A 19,123-nucleotide genomic window follows, 5' to 3' on the forward strand; every position below is an offset into this window, starting at 1 on the left:
ATTGGATTGGAGGCCAATGGACCTAGGCCCAATAAATTGCTCACTTTCAAAAATAACTATCCCTCCTCTTCTTCTACCATTAACCTGATAATTTTTTTTTTCTTTGAATGTAAATAGAGCACCTAATAAGGGTATTTTTTAGATCCTTTTTAGTTTAATTAAAGTTTTAAATTTAAATTTTAAGTATAAAATTACGTCAAAACTCTTAAGAAAATATTTTATCATCCGCAGGAATCTTACTCAATATGCTTTAAATTAGCTCTAGATATATGTATACAAAAAAAATATGAGTAAAGTGAAAGAAGTTTTAAAATTTCTACTCCTATTCCATAAAGAATGAGGCAAAACAAAATAGGATGGAAATCTTTATTTATTTTTCAATAATATTTTTTACTATTAAAAGTTAATAATTTTTATATTTTAACAAATATTATACAAGCTCTATTAAAATTTATATAATATTAACTAATACTTTCAAAAAATAAATAAAATTAAAAAGTTATTGATACAATCCTTAAGAAAATAATATTTTACTATTTATCGTATGATAAGAATATATATGAATATATATTAACAAAACATTTTTACACTATTAATCTTGCTTATACATTAGGTAACGGATCTAGAAATTTATTTAAAGGAATAAATAAAATACCATATCTATTTCAAAGAATGTAAAAAGAATATATAAAAGAAAATCTATTATTATTAGAGTGGCCAAAAAAATGCAAAAGCTAGAAGGGGCTATAGCCATTTCTAGCCCCTTCGATTCAGCCATTGTACGCACCGAGGATGTCTAGGCTATAGGTATTGTCTGCATATGTTCTAGCCCCTTTGATCGTTGATGCCTAGGCTATAGGTATTGTCTACGTATTTTCAGCCATTGGCCGAACCTGATTCAGCTCGCCTATCGATCTAAGATTTTAACCAAATCCAGTATGCTTTTAAGGATGAGCTGAATTTGTTGGACGATCTTCAAAGAAACAATATTTTCAAAATCTGTCCAAAAAACAGTCAGGCTTTTTTGAATGGGTCTATATGCTACATCTTGGAATACAATTCACTCATTGATTCAAGCTAGAGTAACACTCTTTAGATGCAGCTTCTGCAAACATGGAATGCAAAGGATAAAATAACTGCAAGTCAATCACACTTAGAATTTTAATTGATTTTGAATTAGAACTAGTGATCATTCACTGCTTTAGTTCTCACAGAATGTGGCTTCTACTTGAAAGTAACTAACACGAAACTAGTTTAATCTTTAGCATAAACACCACCAACTATCTTAACTTTCACATTCAGGATCAACTTGCAGATATAAACTTGATTGAAACGCTATTGACACAGTGGCGTTCATCTGTTGGAGTCTTGTGTCCTTCGCCTTTGAAAACATGACCCAAGTGCCCCCCACAAGCTACACATGTAATCTCAGTTCTCCTCCCATCTGGGTCCGGCTGAAATTCATAGTTCCAATCTTCATTAGGTCCAACCAAAGTCACCTTTAACTGTCAACTCAAACGGAAGAACCAAAAGAAGGAACTTACAGAGCGATTTATGGCTCCAGGGAGACCTTCAAAGAAAGCAGGCCAACCACAGCCAGAATCAAATTTGGTAGTCGACTTATAAAGTGGCGTCTCACAACCAGCACAATTGTAAATTCCTTCACCAAAGAACTTGTCATATTCCCCTGTGAATTTCCGTCTGTTCATGTCATCAACAGATAAGAAGGGTTAGAAGCACCAAGATTCACATTAACCTATCTTAAAAGGTAAGAGACAATACGAAGGACGAGAGGTTAACATGAACCAGGAACAGTCATTTAAAACTGCAGACTCATTACTAGCTTACATAAAGAAGAATAGACCTGAGATTATCAAATTGTGAATTAGGGAGTAAATAGTGAGCCCTTTCTCATGCATCCAGCAAAATAAAAGGCGGCGAACCGAAATATACCTACTTTTGCGTTGCATGCAGCAAACGGAAACAAATAGTTGCACATACCCAAAATTAAGTATCAAGATCAAACTATGGCACACACCAGATTCAATTCAAGTATTCCTCACCTCATATGTAAACCAAATTACATAACATCAAACCATGAAAAGAGCCAATGGTGACAAAAACATGAAAATTCTTGTTCAGAAATTAAAGGACTCCATTAGTTGAGCAAACAAAGGCGGAAACTTGGCAGTCCAGAGAGATTCAAAACACAAGCAGACATAGGTGTGCCAGTTTCAGAGTCTCTCAAGGAATCAACAAAGCCATGAGCCTGATTTGGCTACATTTACCAAAACAATCCCAACTACCCCCAGTAAAAAGGGCATTTTTAGAACATATAAGGTAAATTCCCAACCCAAATAATCCAAAAACAAGTTGATAATTTGACAATGATCAGATTCACCATTATAATCAATCCCACTAACAAAAAAAAGAAAAGGGTATTAAGGGACTTACTCAGTTCCTTTCTCCCTGAGAATATGAAACTGCTCTGGAGAAAGAATAGCCCTCCACTCTCCCTCACTCTTCTGGATAGAACCTGCTGCTGCCATTTTCGACTATTCTATAGCTATATGCTAATCCAAAAACCCACTTATAAATGGATTAGATAACATGTAAATTGAATGTACAAAGACGGAATATCGGGCAAATTAAAACTCCCAATTATTACATTATCATGTTCCCAAGATTCAGATTCGTTCAAATTTCAGAAAAGTTTTCAGATTATTAAATAAACAAAATTCAAATCGAACAAACGCCTTACACCATTAATCAAACATGGGTAAATTTGGCAATTGGGTCCTTTTTCCTACAACAGTTTTGAGTTTGCCCTAACGAATCCATATAAAAAGCTTGGCCCATCAAAGCAATTTTGAATTTTGACAAAAACGTGATGCCGTTTAACCTCTAAAAATAAACAAATCCTCATCTTCTACTATTACTATTTACTAGCTTGCGAAAAGCTTTTGCAGAGAGCTCAAAGGTGCCATCTTTATAAAAATTTCAGACGACGGAGCTCCAAAAGTCACCGGAAAGTTTCTATTCCAACACGGAACGAAAAGGACAATATACATGATGGGTAGAAGAAGTTGTGATACTGGGCTCGACCCATGATCCAAAACTAGGGAATATAAAAGAAAAAAAAAAAAGAAAATATATATACACACACATCAAATTTCCTTTTTCTTTTCCTTCTCTTTTTTCTTTATCGAATTCTTGACGCGCAGAGAAATAAGACAGCGCAAATATATTTTCGACTGATTTATAGCGAGGTACTCGTAAGTTGCTACTCAGATACTATGAGATAAAAAGGAAATGTCAGGATTTAGTAAACATTCAGGACCAACAGGACCGCGAGCATCACAACTGCCGCGTTTTGGAAATTTTACTTCTCCTCCTCTTCCTCCTCCTCAATCACCGCCTTTTCCCCATTCTGCCCCTACGAGATCTCCTAGGTATTCTCTCTCTCTCTCTCTCTCTATATATATATATATATATATATATATATATATATCTTTTTGAAATTTATATTGAATGAAGCATTTAATGTTAAAGATACTGACTCTAGATGCTTCTGGGTGAATTTTAGTGACTAATTGCTGTTATAGTCCTCTAATAATTGGGAAGGTTTGAGCTAATTTATGTATTGGTTTAGGTGGATTTTCTACTAATTGCACCAGTTTAGAATCATGTCTTCTTCCATTGGTGTATTGATTTTGTTAGGCCTGCAACATAATAGCTTATCCTGATATTTCTCAGTAGCTTTATTGAGTTTATGCATGTGTATGTCTCTCTTTGATCCTAGGGGTCCTCTAGCTGCAGAGAGAGTGCGATCACAGCCTTTGGTTTATGATTCCTTGATTTATGAAAGCTCTGATCTTTCTGCTTCTAGTACTTACCAATCTACTGGGATCCCAAGGTAATTACAACTTTTAGATTTAAGACCTACCTACATATGCAGACAAACACACACAACATCCTATGTCTTCTTTATGTCATTTGTTGGTTTAGCAGTGACTAGTTTGGATGTGTTGTTGAGAGCTGTAGTTCTCACTGCTTCCTCTCATAGTTAATTACTGGAGGATTTTTATTTTGTTTTTTTAACAATAGGAGATGATGATTTTTTCTGCTTCTTTAAATAGGAGACCTGAAACTGTACAAAGAGTGCGCACACCTTCTTTGTCCATTGAAAGAACCCATCTTGGAGCGAGTTCTCCTTACTTAAATGATGATCGGTGAGAACCATGTTCTGTTGTCTATTTTGGTTTGGTACCCTCGTACCATGATTCAATGCAAGCCAGTTTTCTTTTTCTTCTTTTCAGTTAAAATGCATGTCAGTATAGTGTTTGTAACTGTAGCAAAGCATGTTTTTAACACTAGCAAACATATATGTTATTCATTCATTTGTCCATCTTTTAAGGAGCCTTCCCTTGCAAGTACATGCTCAAGAACTTGGCTTTTATTTTCATTGTTATAAATATTTTTACTTTGCTGTATCATGGAATGTCTATTGGTAGCTCTTTTCTTTTTCTTTTTTTGTCCTTTTTTTTGTTTCCTTAGGCCTGCTGTTTCATCTCCTCAATGGGTTAATGGACAAAGATCTTTTTTTAAAGATGATGACCAAACAAATCAAAGGCCTTCTGCTGTCACTTCATTTGTTGCTTCACGTAATTCTGGAATAAGTGTTACTGCCAAAATTTCCAGATTTCAAGATTTGAAAAGGACCAGATCACCTCCTTCGCATGCTTGGGATGAAGACCTTTCTAGAAATTCCAGTCGAACCTTTCTTGGAATGTTAGTTCTCTTATCTTATTTTTGTTTAATATATGCACATTTATTCCTTGATTTATGTGGTGTACTGAGATTCAGTTCGTTTAGTTACAATTTACACCAGTTTTTACTTGAATGCTATCCAATGAATCAGCTAGTTCCCACATTTTGTTTTGATAGCAGTTCCTGGAACCTGTTCTAGTATTTTCTTTGGCCTGAACAGAATTTCTACCTAATTTTTACCATTAGGTTTGTTCTTTTTCAACCCCTTTCTACCTTCCTCATTGATTGGTTTCAAGTAGATTTATTAATAAGAGCACACTTCATCCACCCTTTTCTATGTATTTTAGGAACCCGTGCTGTGTTGTTCTATCTAAGTTTTCACTCAAGTTTTTATAGTAATTGATGCTGATACCATGAAGGGTATGCCATATTCTTTGTCAAATAGCAAAAGGGGCTACAAAGAATGTGGTAGCTTTTAATCAATGCCCCAAAACCTCCTAGTCCTTTCATGGATTGAATCTTGATAGTTGTTATAACCTTCTCAAAGAGTTTTTGGAACAAAAATCGGTATCTTTATTACATTGGTTAAAACTTATTTGTTCTTGTTCATTCCTATCACAACAAGATGGATTTTACCGAGACTAAGAATGGACCAACTTTTAAATCTTGAATGACACAGATAGATAGATAGATAGATAGATAGATAGAGAGAGAGAGAGAGAGAGAGAGAGAGAGAGAGAGAGAGAGAGACTAACTATTTGGCTATGAAGGGCTGTGTATGTAAAATGTGCTGTGCCCTTCACTTTTCCTTAAAATCTTTTCCCTTCTTAGCTATCTGTTACATGCTGTAAGCTGTATCTCATTTTCGAAAAATGCCTACTCGCTGAGTTTGAAATTATTTTACCCTTTTCTGGATTTGAGACTCTCCTTCTCGCACTATTACTTTGGTTTGAAGATCTTTTTTATTGGAAATTTTCATGTCTGACTGGTTGTTGTTACTTGATACATAGCCATTCAGATGACAATAGTAATCACTTAGATTCTGCAAGAACAAGATCATCTCCTGTGTTTTTTCAAAATGACAACTCTATCGAGCAATTTCAACCTCCTCCTGGTGAAGGCTATCTGTAAGTTTAAGATTCAACTGTTTGTTTATCTGGGAGCAATCCTGCATGGGTGGGTGGGCAGACGTGCCTTTTTTTTTTTTGTGCATTTATAAAATCATCATAATCTAAAACAATTATATGAACTGATAATTAATTTAGTCACTCATCTTTTAAATCTTAAGGACATGGTGGTTGTTTCTGTGTATAGTTTTGAGAACCATGCTATTTGGTTTGAGGCTTGGATGCACGCCCAGAGTGTCTATATGATTAATGGTGAACCGTCATAAAGACCAGAACTTTGTACACTTTCTCTGGTGCTGCTCACATAATTCAACATGAATCAGAAGTCTTGTATTCCTGTGAACTTCGACTATGGTGTTTCTTTGAGGTGTGCTGTTATTTCTTATGCAGGCCGGCTTTATCTCAATCTGCATGGGATAATCAACACAAGTTTCCAAATAATAATCCCAAATTGTTGGCTCCTCAAGATCAATCCTCAGCCTTACCAAATACAGGCTCTTATATATCTGCAAGGAATTCTCAGAATGAGGTTGCTGATGTCAATGCACCAAAGCAAACTGGGCCACTACCTATATCACCTGCAAATGAAGTTCTCCAGAAGAATACTCATTTTCTCCAGAACGATTCTAGAAGGTAGTCTCCAAACATGCAGGTTCTTAGAATTCATATTTCTTAATTTATTCTGTTTTATTTTCTTGTATGAGATGTCCGGTAACAACATGAAAAAGTTGCTAAATAATGAGTTTCTAAAGTTAGGAGTGTTTTCTTTTTAAAACATAAACATAGGGGAGCATTCGAATTCTATATCCGAATTTTAACTCCATAGATATTTGAATAGTAATGTTCTCCTTTGACAACATTCGATTAAGAACAATGCAGAAGAGAAATGCAAGGAACCTTGAAGGAGGTAAACACAAAATCTTTTGCTTACGAAGATGAAATTTGTAACACTGATTTCAGAGAACCACAAGTTTTTGGTTGTTTGAAGAGTCATATTGTGGTATGTTATATCCAATAAAATCAGTTCTTCTTTACATCTGGATGAGCCATTATGTGCTTATTTTGCCAGGCCCTCTACATCTCCTCCTAGGTTGGGTCCTAGGTCAAATGCTCGCTTCAGTAAATATGATTATCAAATTCCTCAGAGAACCTTTTCCTCTGACAATGATACTGTCGTTGAAGCTGCTCAAACGAGGACCACCAACTATTCTGCTGCAAAAAGAACAAGGTCACCTCCTTTGCCTGCTGCTGATAAAATCCTTAATGGGAACTCATATTCCACTCAAGATGGTACTGAACGGTAAAAATTTGTTGGTGCATCTATACCATTGATTACTATAACTATTTGATCTATCATCAATTCAAATTATGAAAAATTCTTATAATGCAATATGTAGAGAGGTTCAAGCCAAGGCAAAGCGGTTAGCTCGGTTTAAGAAGGAACTGAATGAAAGCTTTGAAACCAGAGCAGATATTCCTGGGCAAAAGGCTTCTGCAAGTAGACGTGAGCTGTCTACTGTGGAAAGGCAAAAATTTGCTGGAAGTCACTCCATGGAATCAACAGGGGATTTCACCAATGTCAATCTTCCAGCTGATTTTGATGGCTTGGAAACATCCAGTATCATTATCGGGTTGTGCCCAGATATGTGCCCAGGTATGGCTCTCAACTGCTCAATCTAGGAGTCTTTATTAGAATGAAATCCTTTAGCAATCACTAAGGTGATAGGACTTCATTTTCAGTAAGAATTCAATTTTCATAGAGTTCAAAACCTCCTTGTCATTTTGCTGCCAGAAGAAACTACCATTCTGGAAAATGAAGGATCTTAAAGTCTTATCCTAAACATTAAATTTTTAAGATTTTACAACCATGCGGCTGCCAAATGTTTTATGAATGTAATTGGAATTCACATTTCAGTGTCAGAAAGGGAAGAACGAGAAAGGAAAGGGGATCTTGACCAGTATGAACGCTTGGATGGGGATAGGAATCAGACAACCAAATTTCTTGCTGTCAAAAAGGTAATTCTTGTGTTACTTTCCTCACTCTGATCAAGTTGCTTTCCCTTCATTTAAGTACTTTGATAGTTCCTTTGTTATGAGGTCCAGTTTGGTAAATGTCTATTTATTGTTTTTCCACAGTACAATAGGACGGGAGAGAGGGAAGCAGATCTTATACGCCCTATGCCAGTTCTGCAGAAGACTATTGATTATCTGCTCGATTTGCTAGATCAGCCTTATGATGATAGATTTCTAGGCATTTATAATTTCTTGTGGGATAGGATGAGAGCAATCCGAATGGACCTCAGGATGCAACACATATTTAACCGGGAAGCTATAACCATGTTAGAGCAAATGGTCCGTCTTTACTTGTTTGTCTTCTATATATATATATACATATGATTTCATTATGTAAAAGAAAATTTGCTTGTTTCCAGATAGGATGGACATTATTGTTTGTTTGTAGTTATGATATGCATTACAACCCTATGAGTGGACAGTATTCATTAGTTATGCAAAGCATTCTGCCAACTGCTCCAAGTATTCCAGATTTGGCAAGAGCTTCTCATCCTTTAGAGCATGACTTCATTATCCTGCCAACTAATGCTGTTGTTGATTGCTTCTGATGTCAGATAAGGCTTCACATAATTGCTATGCACGAGTTGTGTGAATACACAAAAGGAGAGGGTTTCTCCGAGGGATTTGATGCTCACCTTAATATCGAACAGATGAATAAAACTTCAGTTGATTTGTTTCAAATGTATGATGATCACAGAAAGAAAGGAATTAATGTTCCAACTGAAAAAGAATTCCGTGGTTATTATGCACTTCTGAAACTAGATAAGCATCCTGGATATAAAGTAAGTCGTATGCAGTGGTGACTTGGTTTTACAAGTTATATTTAGCATTGTCGGTAAAAATAAACATATCGTGCTAGGTTGAACCTGCAGAACTCTCTCTGGATCTTGCAAAGATGACTTCAGAAATAAGGCAAACCCCAGAAGTGCTTTTTGCCCGTGATGTAGCAAGGTAGTTCCCTTAATTTATTACAATGTTGAAGTGTAAAATTGATCTGATAATTTATCGCTTTGGCTTCTTCAGGGCTTGTAGAACAGGTAATTTTATTGCCTTCTTTCGGCTTGCAAGAAAAGCAAGTTACCTTCAAGCATGCTTAATGCATGCTCACTTTGCAAAGGTATGGGAAACTACTGGTATCAAAGTAGAGAGTTGAAGTGCCATTAGTATTGATTTCTTGAAAGCATAAAAACTAGTATCTGCCTATTAATATTGGTTTTCCTCGTACATACAATATTTATATTTGCTAATCCACTATGAATCAGTGTTCATTAAGTCAAAATTCATGGTTAGATCAGATGTTAGCATAATCTGCAAAGAACATAATGCTGACATCCAAATTTCAAAACGGCAACTTTCTAATTTGGACAAAAGGACTAGTGCTGTTGTTTAATTTCTTATGCCAATTGTTTGAGGCATGTGACTGGCTCAGAGTCTCAAACTTGTTTACTTGCTCAAACACATGATCTAATCTAATCTGTGTTATTGTTGTAACATGGTACGAAGCACTCATTTGCAAGCTATTTATCGGATACCATAGTAACTATGCTTATTATTTATTTATTGTTGCTTGAGGAAAAGAAGCAATGGATTTTTTGGGAAATTACCTGCTAATGCAACAATTTGCCAAGTTCAATCCTATTACAATTTTTGGCAAACCATCATGGAAGTGCTGACTTCAGGGGATACTACCTTGATGCCTCTTAAGTGTTAATCATGGAAATCAGCTTCTGAATGCTTCGTGAATGGATTTATTTGCATGAGTACACACATTTGGAAACAGCCACCAGATACATGTTCAGTATTGCTGTCTCACGCTGCACGCATTTTGTTGTTTTGACCAGTTACGAACTCAGGCACTTGCTTCATTACACTCTGGTCTGCCAAATAGTCAAGGTATCCCTGTACTTCATGTTGCAAAGTGGCTAGCAATGGAGGTACCTTTTATTTCCATTACAAGGATTGCACTTCTAGTACTTTGCACCAATTTCCTAATATTTATATTTTCATTTGGTGTTGAAATCAGGAAGAAGACATTGAAAGCCTGTTAGAATATCATGGGTTTTCAATAAAGGAATTTGAAGAGCCATACATGGTAAAGGAAGGCCCGTTTGCCAATAGTGACCAGGACTACCCTACCAAGCTTTCAAAGTTAGTTCATCTGAAAAGGTGTAGAAAGATAGCTGATGATGTCTCACCTACTTCTGAAGTAGCACCCTTGCCTGCTCAAGCATCTAAAGAGATTCAGCTGCCAAAGATCTACAAACTTGACAAGAATACTGTTCCTTCTACTTCTATTAATAGGAAGAGTTCTGCCAGTGAAAGTGATGAAGAAATGCCTGATTTTTCAGTTGCTTCATCTCCAAAATTTTTGCCACAATTGGAGTCAATAATTGAAAGGTCAAAAATTGATCAACAAAGCCAAGATCACCAGCAGGTCGAGGGTGCCGCTTATATATCTCCCTTGGTTCACACACCTCTTTTATTTCAGCCAGCTAAACTTAATGATGTACAGAAATTAAATGATGTTATCCTTGGTGTCTCTGCTGTGAAGAAGATGCTACCTGGCCTGGAAGGTATGGCACCACAAGTTGTCTCAAGAACAGCTGCTTTGCTAGAGAAATCCCCAAGTGCTAAATATAGTCATGCTGTGGAGAGTAAAATACCTCACATTGTGGTTTTTAATGACTCAAGAGTTGAAGAACCTCCTGATCTCAATCAAGAAAAAGAAAATGATGTAGTTATGGAAAATCTTGAAGATGAAGAAATTGCTCAGGCAAAGCTCAAGTTGATTATAAGGTTTGTCACTTCAATTTCTTAGCTCCAATATATGGTTGTTGCTTCTATCTTATTGTTTTTTCACTTTTGTACTCAAGAATCTGGAAACGGCGTGCTTCAAAACAAAGGGAGTTGCGTGAGCAAAGGCAGATAGTAGCAAATGCTGCACTAAGTTCTCTGTCATTGGGACCGCCAATCCGACAAGCCAAAGATGTAAGCCTTTTAGTTTTGTTTTAGTTTAACTGTTTTTCTGTTGACATACTACAATTTCTTATTTAGCTACATTTGCAAATTTGCTGGTTTTTGTCCTGGTAATTTTATCCTAATATTTTCTCATTAATACTTTTAGCAAGCCTCTTTTTCAGTGATTTCCGATTGACTTCTTAATTATTTGTTTCTTGTCATAGCAACTGAGCACTATTAACGAGTTTGATGTTGAGCATGTTATGAGGGAGAGAAATGAAAGATATGAGCAATCATGGTCGAGGCTGAATGTTTCAGATGTCACTGCGGATATACTTGGCAAAAGAAATCCTGGTGTTAGATGCCTGTGCTGGAAGATTGTCTTGCTTTCTCAGATGAATAACCAAGGAGACAAACTGAGTCAGGGAAGCCAGGTTATGCATGTGTCAGTGGGCCCATGGTTGCTTTCAAAGCTCATGCCTTCTAGAAAAGATGATGATGATGATCTGCTAATTTCATCTTCTGGCCTGTCTATATGGAAGAAATGGGTGCCCAGCCAATCAGATGATGACCTGACCTGTTGCTTATCAGTTGTTAGAGATGTTAGCTATGATTTGGATGAAACAATAGAAGGTGCCAGTGCAATTGTGTTCCTTGTATCTGAAAGCATCCCATGGAATGTTCAAAAAGCCCATCTTCAGAAACTGCTGATGTCCATACCCTCTGGTTCCTCCTTGCCACTTCTGGTCTTATGTGGTTCATATGATAAAGAGGTTTCAGATCCTTATGATACTATACTTAGAGAATTGGATCTCTATGACATTGACAAATCTCGAGTAGGTAGCTTTTTGGTTGTTTTCCTTATTGGAGAGCAAGAAAGGCAATGGTTGGATGGTTTTTTCAGTGATGTGCGACTAAGGGAAGGACTGCAATGGCTGGCAAGTGAATCTCCCCTACAACCTGATATTCACTGCATTAATAGTCGTGGCCTGATTCTAACTTACTTGAATGCATCAATGGATGTCCTGGAGAAGATGAATGATCGAGAAGTTGGTCCAAACCATTGTATCTCAACCTTCAATGAAGCCTTGAATTGGTCTCTCGGGGAAATTGCTGCTGCCGCCAGCTCAAACCCCATCAATTGGCCTTGTCCTGAGATTGCTTTGCTGCCAGAATCCTGCGATGAGGATAAGGTTGTGAAGCGGTATTTGCCAAGCATAGGATGGAGCTCAGCGACAAGAATTGAACCACTATTATCTGCATTCAGGGAGTCTAAGCTTCCTTCTTTTTCTGAAGCTGTATCCTGGCTTGATAAAGGTGCCAATTCAGGTGATGAGATTGAGGACCTTAGATCACAACTTGAGAACTGCTTGATCGAATATCTGACTGAATCAAGTGGAATGATGACATTTAACCTGGCAATAAAGGAGGCATACGTAATGCTTCAAAAAAGTGTTCGGCTTGAACTCCATGAGTCGAGCTACTACATTGCTCCAAAATGGATCTCAATTTTTAGACGGATCTTTAATTGGCGGTTAACAAGTTTGTGCAAAGGGACCTTCTCTTCAGCCTATATTTTAATGCATCAGCATATAGATCCACCTGAACGTATTCCTGACGAGTCTGAGCTTGGAAAAATTGTATCTTCACCTTACTTAACATGGCCTTCCTTAGATGAAATAATTGTTGGCTGCACCACTCCGCTCATACCAATAAGTGGTCGTCCACAGCTGGAAGCTTTTCAACCTTCACCAAGGACAGTCTCAAATGGCGATGTTCGATGGGCTAATAACACGAATGAGTTGATGGAGGATGAAAGGACGTCAGCACAGATTGCATCGGGAAGTGCTAATGAGATTGTATCGGAAAGTGCTAATCGTGGAATCAGGGGATTAGACGCTAGTGGTACTGAGGTTATGGTTGCTGCCAGAACTACTAAAGAAACTGACAAATTAAGCAAGTTGTTGGAACAGTGTAACCTACTGCAAAATTCGATAGATGAGAAACTTTTTATTTATTTTTAATATAGGAGCAATTTTGTTCTTTGTATATACATCTTCAAGTTGAAAAGACTCCAGAAGAGGAAGTTTGGCTAAAGGTATAATGTCTTGTTCGAGAGAGCTCCATTATTTGTTCCTAAGAAGCAGAATCTCTTTCTTTTGATTTGTGTCGTGTGTGTGTTCTTTAAGAGGAACAAGCCCTGTTTGTTGGTGACCCGTATTTCTTCATAGAGGAGAAAAGGATAAAAAGAGTAACCAAATGGATGGTTTGCGTCGTTGCTAAAGTGATCTGCTTGTGAAAATGTTAAAACACCGACTATATACATATAAAGGCAGTTTTCAGTACTTTTGTTTAGAAAAAGGGTACAAATTTAGAAAAAGCTTTGGCATTGTTTAGTTTCTATAAGTTTCTTTTCTTTGCAACTTTCTGGTGCAGATGGAGGGTAGGATGTATAAAAACCTGTATTACAGGAAAAGACTTGACGTCTCATGTAAGCAGTCATAGTGTCACTATGCTCTGACTCGTGTCTTTGGAAGGGTCATGCCGAGTTGCAGACATCAACTCATCATGCTCCACAAGATGAGGGCAAGTGGATCTAACTTGGGACTTTGAAGGCTTTGTCAGTTTGTGCCGTAACAAGATTAAGAGCATGAGAACGTCACATTCTTCGAAAACAAACAACCCCATACTCCAAACATTATTGGATCTATGACAGCTAACTCAATATTATTGAATTGAGAACAGAACATCCTTCAGTGATAGTAGTACCATCTCTAAACAACACAATGACTGTCGTTGGTTCTTCATACGTCAGCATGAACTCTATCCAAATCAAAATTTCAGAATAGATGCAAAAATTGTGGAAGCTGTAATGAAGGAAATGCATAATCAATTATAATATAGCATACTAGAGATATTGCAGGGATTTGGGGATCACAACTGGCATTTGGAAATTCAAAATTTGCACATAGTTGAGCTGATACTAAAGCTAGCTACTTCATATTTCTTCTTCCTAAATACAGTATTAAAAGGGAGAAAAGTATATATATATATCTCCATGAAATTCACAATTATCCACTTCCCGGCCTCCAGGAATATCTCCAACCTTGGTTCCTATTTCCTTTATGTTTGGATATAGGAATCGCCTAGTTACAGCAGAAAGGAGAGCATTCTGTCCTCCTAAAGCCATTGTGTGGTTACTGGTTAGTGACACTGTTTTAGCGGCATTAGTAGCAAACCGAGGCCTGCCTGTAGATCCTTCAGGCAAGTGCATCATGTACATGGAACAAATTGTCTTCCATTCAGTAGCAGGGTTTGCTAACCCCCATCCTGACACAAGGTAAAAGTAACTCGGATCAAACAGATACTTGACAGAAAGTGTACTCTCTAAATCACATTTGGGATGTAATAGGAAGTGAAAATATCATAAAAGAGGAGTTCAAAGGACAAAAACTAAAGAAGAATGAAATAAGGGATGTGAGGCAGCTTGTCCGAAGCTATTCAATTAGGGTAAAAGAATCGCTCATTCTATAACCTATACGCATAAAATTTACACAAGACAGCAAGGAGACCCACCAATTCCATGTGCCTCTGATGAGATGGAGATGGAACCACAATAGCTGCACTTCGAATCACAGTAAGCTGCGGATCTGAGAATTCACTCCTCATTGATCGGTAAATCTCTGACCCCGAGGCACTAGAAAAATCAGAGGTTTCTTTTCGTGCCCTTGAACTCGCTTGATTCCTATTGACTTCGGCAGTTCCATCCATAGCACCAGTAGCTGGCTATTCAACGAAGAAAAATTAAGTATATAAGCCAACCAATGAATCATTAAGAATTTCCCAGTAGCTACACTGAGGTTCCATTAAATGTCAGATAACCATTAACCAGCCCACCCAACCCCCTCCCACTAACAGAAGAACAAAAAAGAAAACCTGAATAAAAGGAAAAGATCGTATTAAATCATAGGATGGATTGGGTTTGTATGCAAGCACACACTAGTAGCTGTAATTATTCAGTCAAGAAAAATCTGCAGCTTGTTTGCCACAGCAGATGCCAACAAAATATTTACTCAAGGATTCATAACCATATATACTATGATTTGAATGCTACTATAATATATTCATACAGGAGAAACAAAACATGCCCTAAAGCATGGGAGAAGGTAATGTAGAAGTAGAGGCAGAGGTTGGCCTTTTATGCACTTACATTAGAGGATTCTTTAATGTGTACAATAATGATTGTAATATCATCTGTCCGATTTTCATGCTCCAGCCATAGTTTATATGACTCTCCAGCAATGGCTGCACATGCATCTCGGGGATCTGCATATCTTGCCACCTATGACAAGAAAGATATTTGTAGTCAAAGGGAAACAGGTGGAGAGAAATAAACTAATATGGCATCAACTTGGTTAGATATCACAAACAAATAAAGTTCAAATCATCCACAAACTTTAGTGTAACAGTCAGTTTTTACCACCCATTCCCTCCCCCTCCCCCAATTTCTTCTGTATTTCTTCCTATTCTTTTCCCCTCTTTTTGTTCTCCTGGGAGCATGAATTGTCTTTTTAGGTGTCTTCCATATATAGCAAGTTAGCTGAAGATTACTTAAGATTGACATGTTCTCTTACATCATTTTAATCTTTTAAGAATCCAGTATCTCTTTTTGCAAAATTTGACAAATTTACATAAATGAAACATATGTTAATTAAAATTCATAGGCATTTTGTCATTTGCAAAGGTTCTTAAATAGATTATGAGAAAACATCAAAACAAAAAATATGAAGAAAACTCAATCCTTCAGTTTTTTTAGTTACTTATTTTGATGAGGCTAGCAACTCTCCCTTGTGTTCAGTCATAAAGTACTGAAGTAAAACAAACTTGATCATCTGGAGAAACTTAACAAACATAAACATGTAGGTCAAGTCATGCAAAATATAATATTGATAAGAAATTAACTAAAAATTCCAGTTTCTCAATTGCAGGCAACCACAAAATTCAGGAAAAGACTCGTTAACTTGGAAACTTAAAACAGAAAGCAGTCTATTGTCTTACATATCAGCAAACTTAAAATGAATGGATGAGCAATAGAAACAAGAGAAACATACAAAGTTCATATACCATACCATATCAACAACAGTTTGACTTGAAAGGAACTCAAAAACTCCGTCACTTGCAACCACGAAAAACAGATGATTTGGCATGAGTTGAACAACAGAAACCTCTGGATCAGCAATTACACCAATTGTCTCAGCTGTGCTGTCCCCAACACTTCTTGTAAACGCAGTTCCTGGATACATCCCGTTCGGCACCCACAACCTAGGAGGATCACCCCCTTGACTTTCCTCATCATCCCATGTCTGGATATTAGGATCCTTGTACCCTTCCACTTGATCAACACTCAGAACTCGAGCTCCACATAATTTCACCCTCTCATACTCATCTTTCCTAAATGGGGTTTGATCATTAGACAAATCCTCAGCTACAATTCTATTCCCATTCTTAACACCAATCACGGCTCTTGAATCACCCACATTAGCAACATAAATCTTATCTCCAATAACAAGAACAGTTATTGAAGTGGTACCGCTCATAGAATCATCAATTTTGCTACTGTGTAACTCAGAGTTTGTCCTTAAAAATGCAGAACTATAAGCTTTAACAGGGTCGTTCAACAGCATGGGATCATTTGCTAATATCTCAACTAATCTATCCTTGACAAAATTTGAACATTCAGCACCATATAGACCATGCCCATCAAATACACCAAAGAAATGGATATTTGGGTTACCTTGAATTTGAGTTTTAATACAGAAACTGTCTTGGTTTTCCTTATCTGGAGAGTCTGGATAGTAACCTCTCTGAGTCAAAACAGAGTATTGCAACTTGAAGTTATGAGAAGGGACAGGAACAATCTCAAGTGACCTTTGAGTCAGTATATGCTTACTGCCCAGATGACCTACTTCATGTTGGTGCCTTGAATCACCATCTGATGATGATGGATAGCGACTACAACACTTGCCATGGACACAACCCATGATTTCGATATGTAATCAAAGAAAAAATTTTAATTTTGAAAGTGTAGAGTTCCTGTTTGCAAAATGTCCTGAAAGAAAAAGAAAACGATTTTGAGGTCTAAAAATAGAAACAAAAAAGGAAAAAGAAATTATGGGTGGAAGTAGTCAAATGGGCATCTTGTGATTTCGACAATGAAGTGGATTTTCTGGAGAATTCATGTCAATGATTTAAGAAACAAGCCCTAAGAATCTTTTTAACCCAAATGATTGATCCATATGTGGGTAATACCCAAGAAAACGTTTTTGTTTCTCCACAACAATCATTCAAAGAATAGAACAACCTGTAGAGAAAGAAACGAATTTTTGTTCAAGAAAGATTTAAAGAAAGCAAATCAAAAGGCTAAAAGAAAAATGAAAAGAAGCAGCAAAAGTTAGAGATTTTTTAGACTGAAACACGGTGAGGATCTTTTATCACGTAGGTTTCACTTTCAAGAAATGTAGCTATCTCGGGGCACACAAACAGATCAAGGCTCAAGAAGAAAGAAAGAAGCAAACAAGTACCAATGTTAAAAGGATTAGATTATGATTCATCAAGAAAATGAAAATGAAAATGAAAACGAAAACGAAAACATCAGGAAAGAAAGTGAAAAGAAAAGAACAGGACAATGAAGGGTTTGATGATGATGATGACGCAAATAGATGGTTTTTCTTTCAACAGAAAGAGAAAAGAGAGATTCGATGTGCGCATGGGTGGGTTTTGCTTGTACAGGGAGACAGGAGCCCGTCTTCCAAGAAAACAACACATAACAGACACTCTAATGAAAACAAATAAACTCAACACAAAGATTAAAGAAACAAAAACTTCAAAAACAGTGTTGTTTTTTTCTTTTATATAAAACAAAATGTTTTTTATCCTATTACATAATTTTTACAAAGATTTAGAGAGTGTGTCTGTGAGATCATATGTATTAATCTATGTAAGATTTTCTGCCTAATTTCTTTTGTAACAAGAGGATATAGTTTAATAATAAGTCTGACATGGTAGTCAATGCCTTCTTTATCTTTTCTTTCTTTTAAAAAATTTAATAACGGGTCACACGATTTAAAGCCTCATTATTAGCATTAACATGTCAAAATGGAAGCATAATCAATTCCCCTTACAGTCAGATCTGCAGCAAAATTTTAGAAAAACAAGCTTCAGTAACCATTCTCAATCCTTGTCTCAACGTTGAAGGCCCCGGTTGACGAGCAAGTTTTTGCATGGGAAATCAGAAGACCTAATTAAAGCAGCAAGAAACAGACCAGCTTCATCTTTAATGGAAGCACCCAATTGCTCCTGCTATAGTAGAGCTGCTGCTCCATGCCCCCATCACCAGAGATGCTTGATTGATTCCACTTGTTCATCGCACCAAAGACGTCTTCTATCCTCCTCCATTCCAACTCCTTTACATTCACTTAATTATTGGAATTTCTTGGACTTTTCTGACATGTCCAACTTTTCTCCTTTTGCAGACTGTTCAAATATAAACTAATCTGTGATTTAGACAATAAGTCTATCCTAATCTCATGTTTAATTATTAATCATTGTTTTCTTAGTGTAGTTAAATCATGCTCAGTTCAATTTCTACATGCATCCTATACTCTATTTTGTGAATCTTGAGTGCTGTACATATTAATTGATACCAAAATGGTCCATTCATGAGCAGTTACAGTAGTTATAGTACTGAGATTTAATTTATTGAAGTATCACTATGCAACTCTTTCAAAGAAAAAAAGAATTAAAGGGCATAGTTTTTTCCAACAAAAATAATGTAATATGCAGCAGATCAGGAAAAGCCCATTGAAAAGTCAGTATCTTATGCATTAGGTATAGTGGGTTGGATCCATCAGGTTGTCTATAATTCCTTTTGGATGTGTCTTTATCATATCAGAAGAAGAGCAAGATAGAGAGATACAACACCGCCAAGAAAAGTACCCTTCAAAAACACAAAGAGACTTTTGAATGGTGAGGGAAGCAAAATTCCAAAAGGTGCAATTGTGTGCTTGGCTTGAGGGTGTTTCCAAGCAAAAATTCATCAAGTGCTTTTCAAAAGAAAAAGGTTTGGGTTTGGCCAGAATATCTATAGATGATGAGGGGACCAAGAGTTTTGTCATTCATTCACATCTCCGCTTGTC

The 19,123-nt window shown here is 36.7% G+C and overlaps 3 protein-coding genes across 12 annotated transcripts; 1 reads left to right on the forward strand and 2 right to left on the reverse strand.

Moving 5' to 3' along the window:
• Positions 1 to 1,147: 1,147 nt before the first annotated feature.
• Positions 1,148 to 2,774, reverse strand: LOC8261510 (peptide methionine sulfoxide reductase B5). Its single transcript, XM_015717839.3, has 3 exons — positions 2,455 to 2,774; positions 1,545 to 1,701; positions 1,148 to 1,454 (listed from the first exon to the last, which is right to left on the reverse strand). Exons 1-3 carry the CDS (start codon positions 2,547 to 2,549, stop codon positions 1,305 to 1,307), a joined length of 402 nt encoding a protein of 133 aa, XP_015573325.1. The 5' UTR covers positions 2,550 to 2,774; the 3' UTR covers positions 1,148 to 1,304.
• A 196-nt stretch (positions 2,775 to 2,970) lies between these two features.
• On the forward strand, positions 2,971 to 13,089 carry LOC8261509 (SAC3 family protein B). Of its 8 annotated transcripts, none has more exons than XM_002516774.4 (17): positions 2,971 to 3,452; positions 3,803 to 3,916; positions 4,140 to 4,232; positions 4,558 to 4,791; positions 5,781 to 5,897; positions 6,288 to 6,530; positions 6,967 to 7,197; positions 7,295 to 7,551; positions 7,813 to 7,913; positions 8,034 to 8,249; positions 8,525 to 8,752; positions 8,830 to 8,921; positions 8,994 to 9,087; positions 9,812 to 9,904; positions 9,994 to 10,766; positions 10,844 to 10,958; positions 11,153 to 13,089. In XM_002516774.4, exons 1-17 carry the CDS (start codon positions 3,313 to 3,315, stop codon positions 12,950 to 12,952), a joined length of 4,941 nt encoding a protein of 1,646 aa, XP_002516820.1. In that variant the 5' UTR covers positions 2,971 to 3,312; the 3' UTR covers positions 12,953 to 13,089. The 8 variants fall into 8 exon arrangements, with proteins under 8 accessions (XP_002516820.1, XP_015573321.1, XP_015573320.1 ...); XM_015717835.3 differs by having other exon boundaries at positions 2,972 to 3,452; positions 4,702 to 4,791; XM_015717834.3 differs by lacking the exon at positions 5,781 to 5,897 and having other exon boundaries at positions 2,972 to 3,452.
• Positions 13,090 to 13,801: 712 nt separating this feature from the next.
• Positions 13,802 to 18,430, reverse strand: LOC8261508 (probable protein phosphatase 2C 35). 3 transcript variants are annotated; one of them, XM_048379237.1, is made up of 5 exons: positions 18,110 to 18,430; positions 16,058 to 17,037; positions 15,139 to 15,270; positions 14,505 to 14,714; positions 13,802 to 14,258 (listed from the first exon to the last, which is right to left on the reverse strand). In XM_048379237.1, the coding sequence occupies exons 2-5, from the start codon at positions 16,967 to 16,969 to the stop codon at positions 14,247 to 14,249; spliced, it is 1,266 nt and encodes a 421-aa protein (XP_048235194.1). In that variant the 5' UTR covers positions 16,970 to 17,037; positions 18,110 to 18,430; the 3' UTR covers positions 13,802 to 14,246. The 3 variants fall into 3 exon arrangements, 2 of the variants coding, with proteins under 2 accessions (XP_048235194.1, XP_048235193.1); XR_007217334.1 differs by lacking the exon at positions 18,110 to 18,430 and having other exon boundaries at positions 14,505 to 14,710; positions 16,058 to 18,007; XM_048379236.1 differs by lacking the exon at positions 18,110 to 18,430 and having other exon boundaries at positions 16,058 to 17,986.
• Between the last annotated feature and the right edge of the window lie 693 nt (positions 18,431 to 19,123).

The sequence above is a fragment of the Ricinus communis genome, chromosome 9 (genome assembly GCF_019578655.1).
Source record: "Ricinus communis isolate WT05 ecotype wild-type chromosome 9, ASM1957865v1, whole genome shotgun sequence".
NCBI classification, from domain to species: domain Eukaryota; kingdom Viridiplantae; phylum Streptophyta; class Magnoliopsida; order Malpighiales; family Euphorbiaceae; genus Ricinus; species Ricinus communis.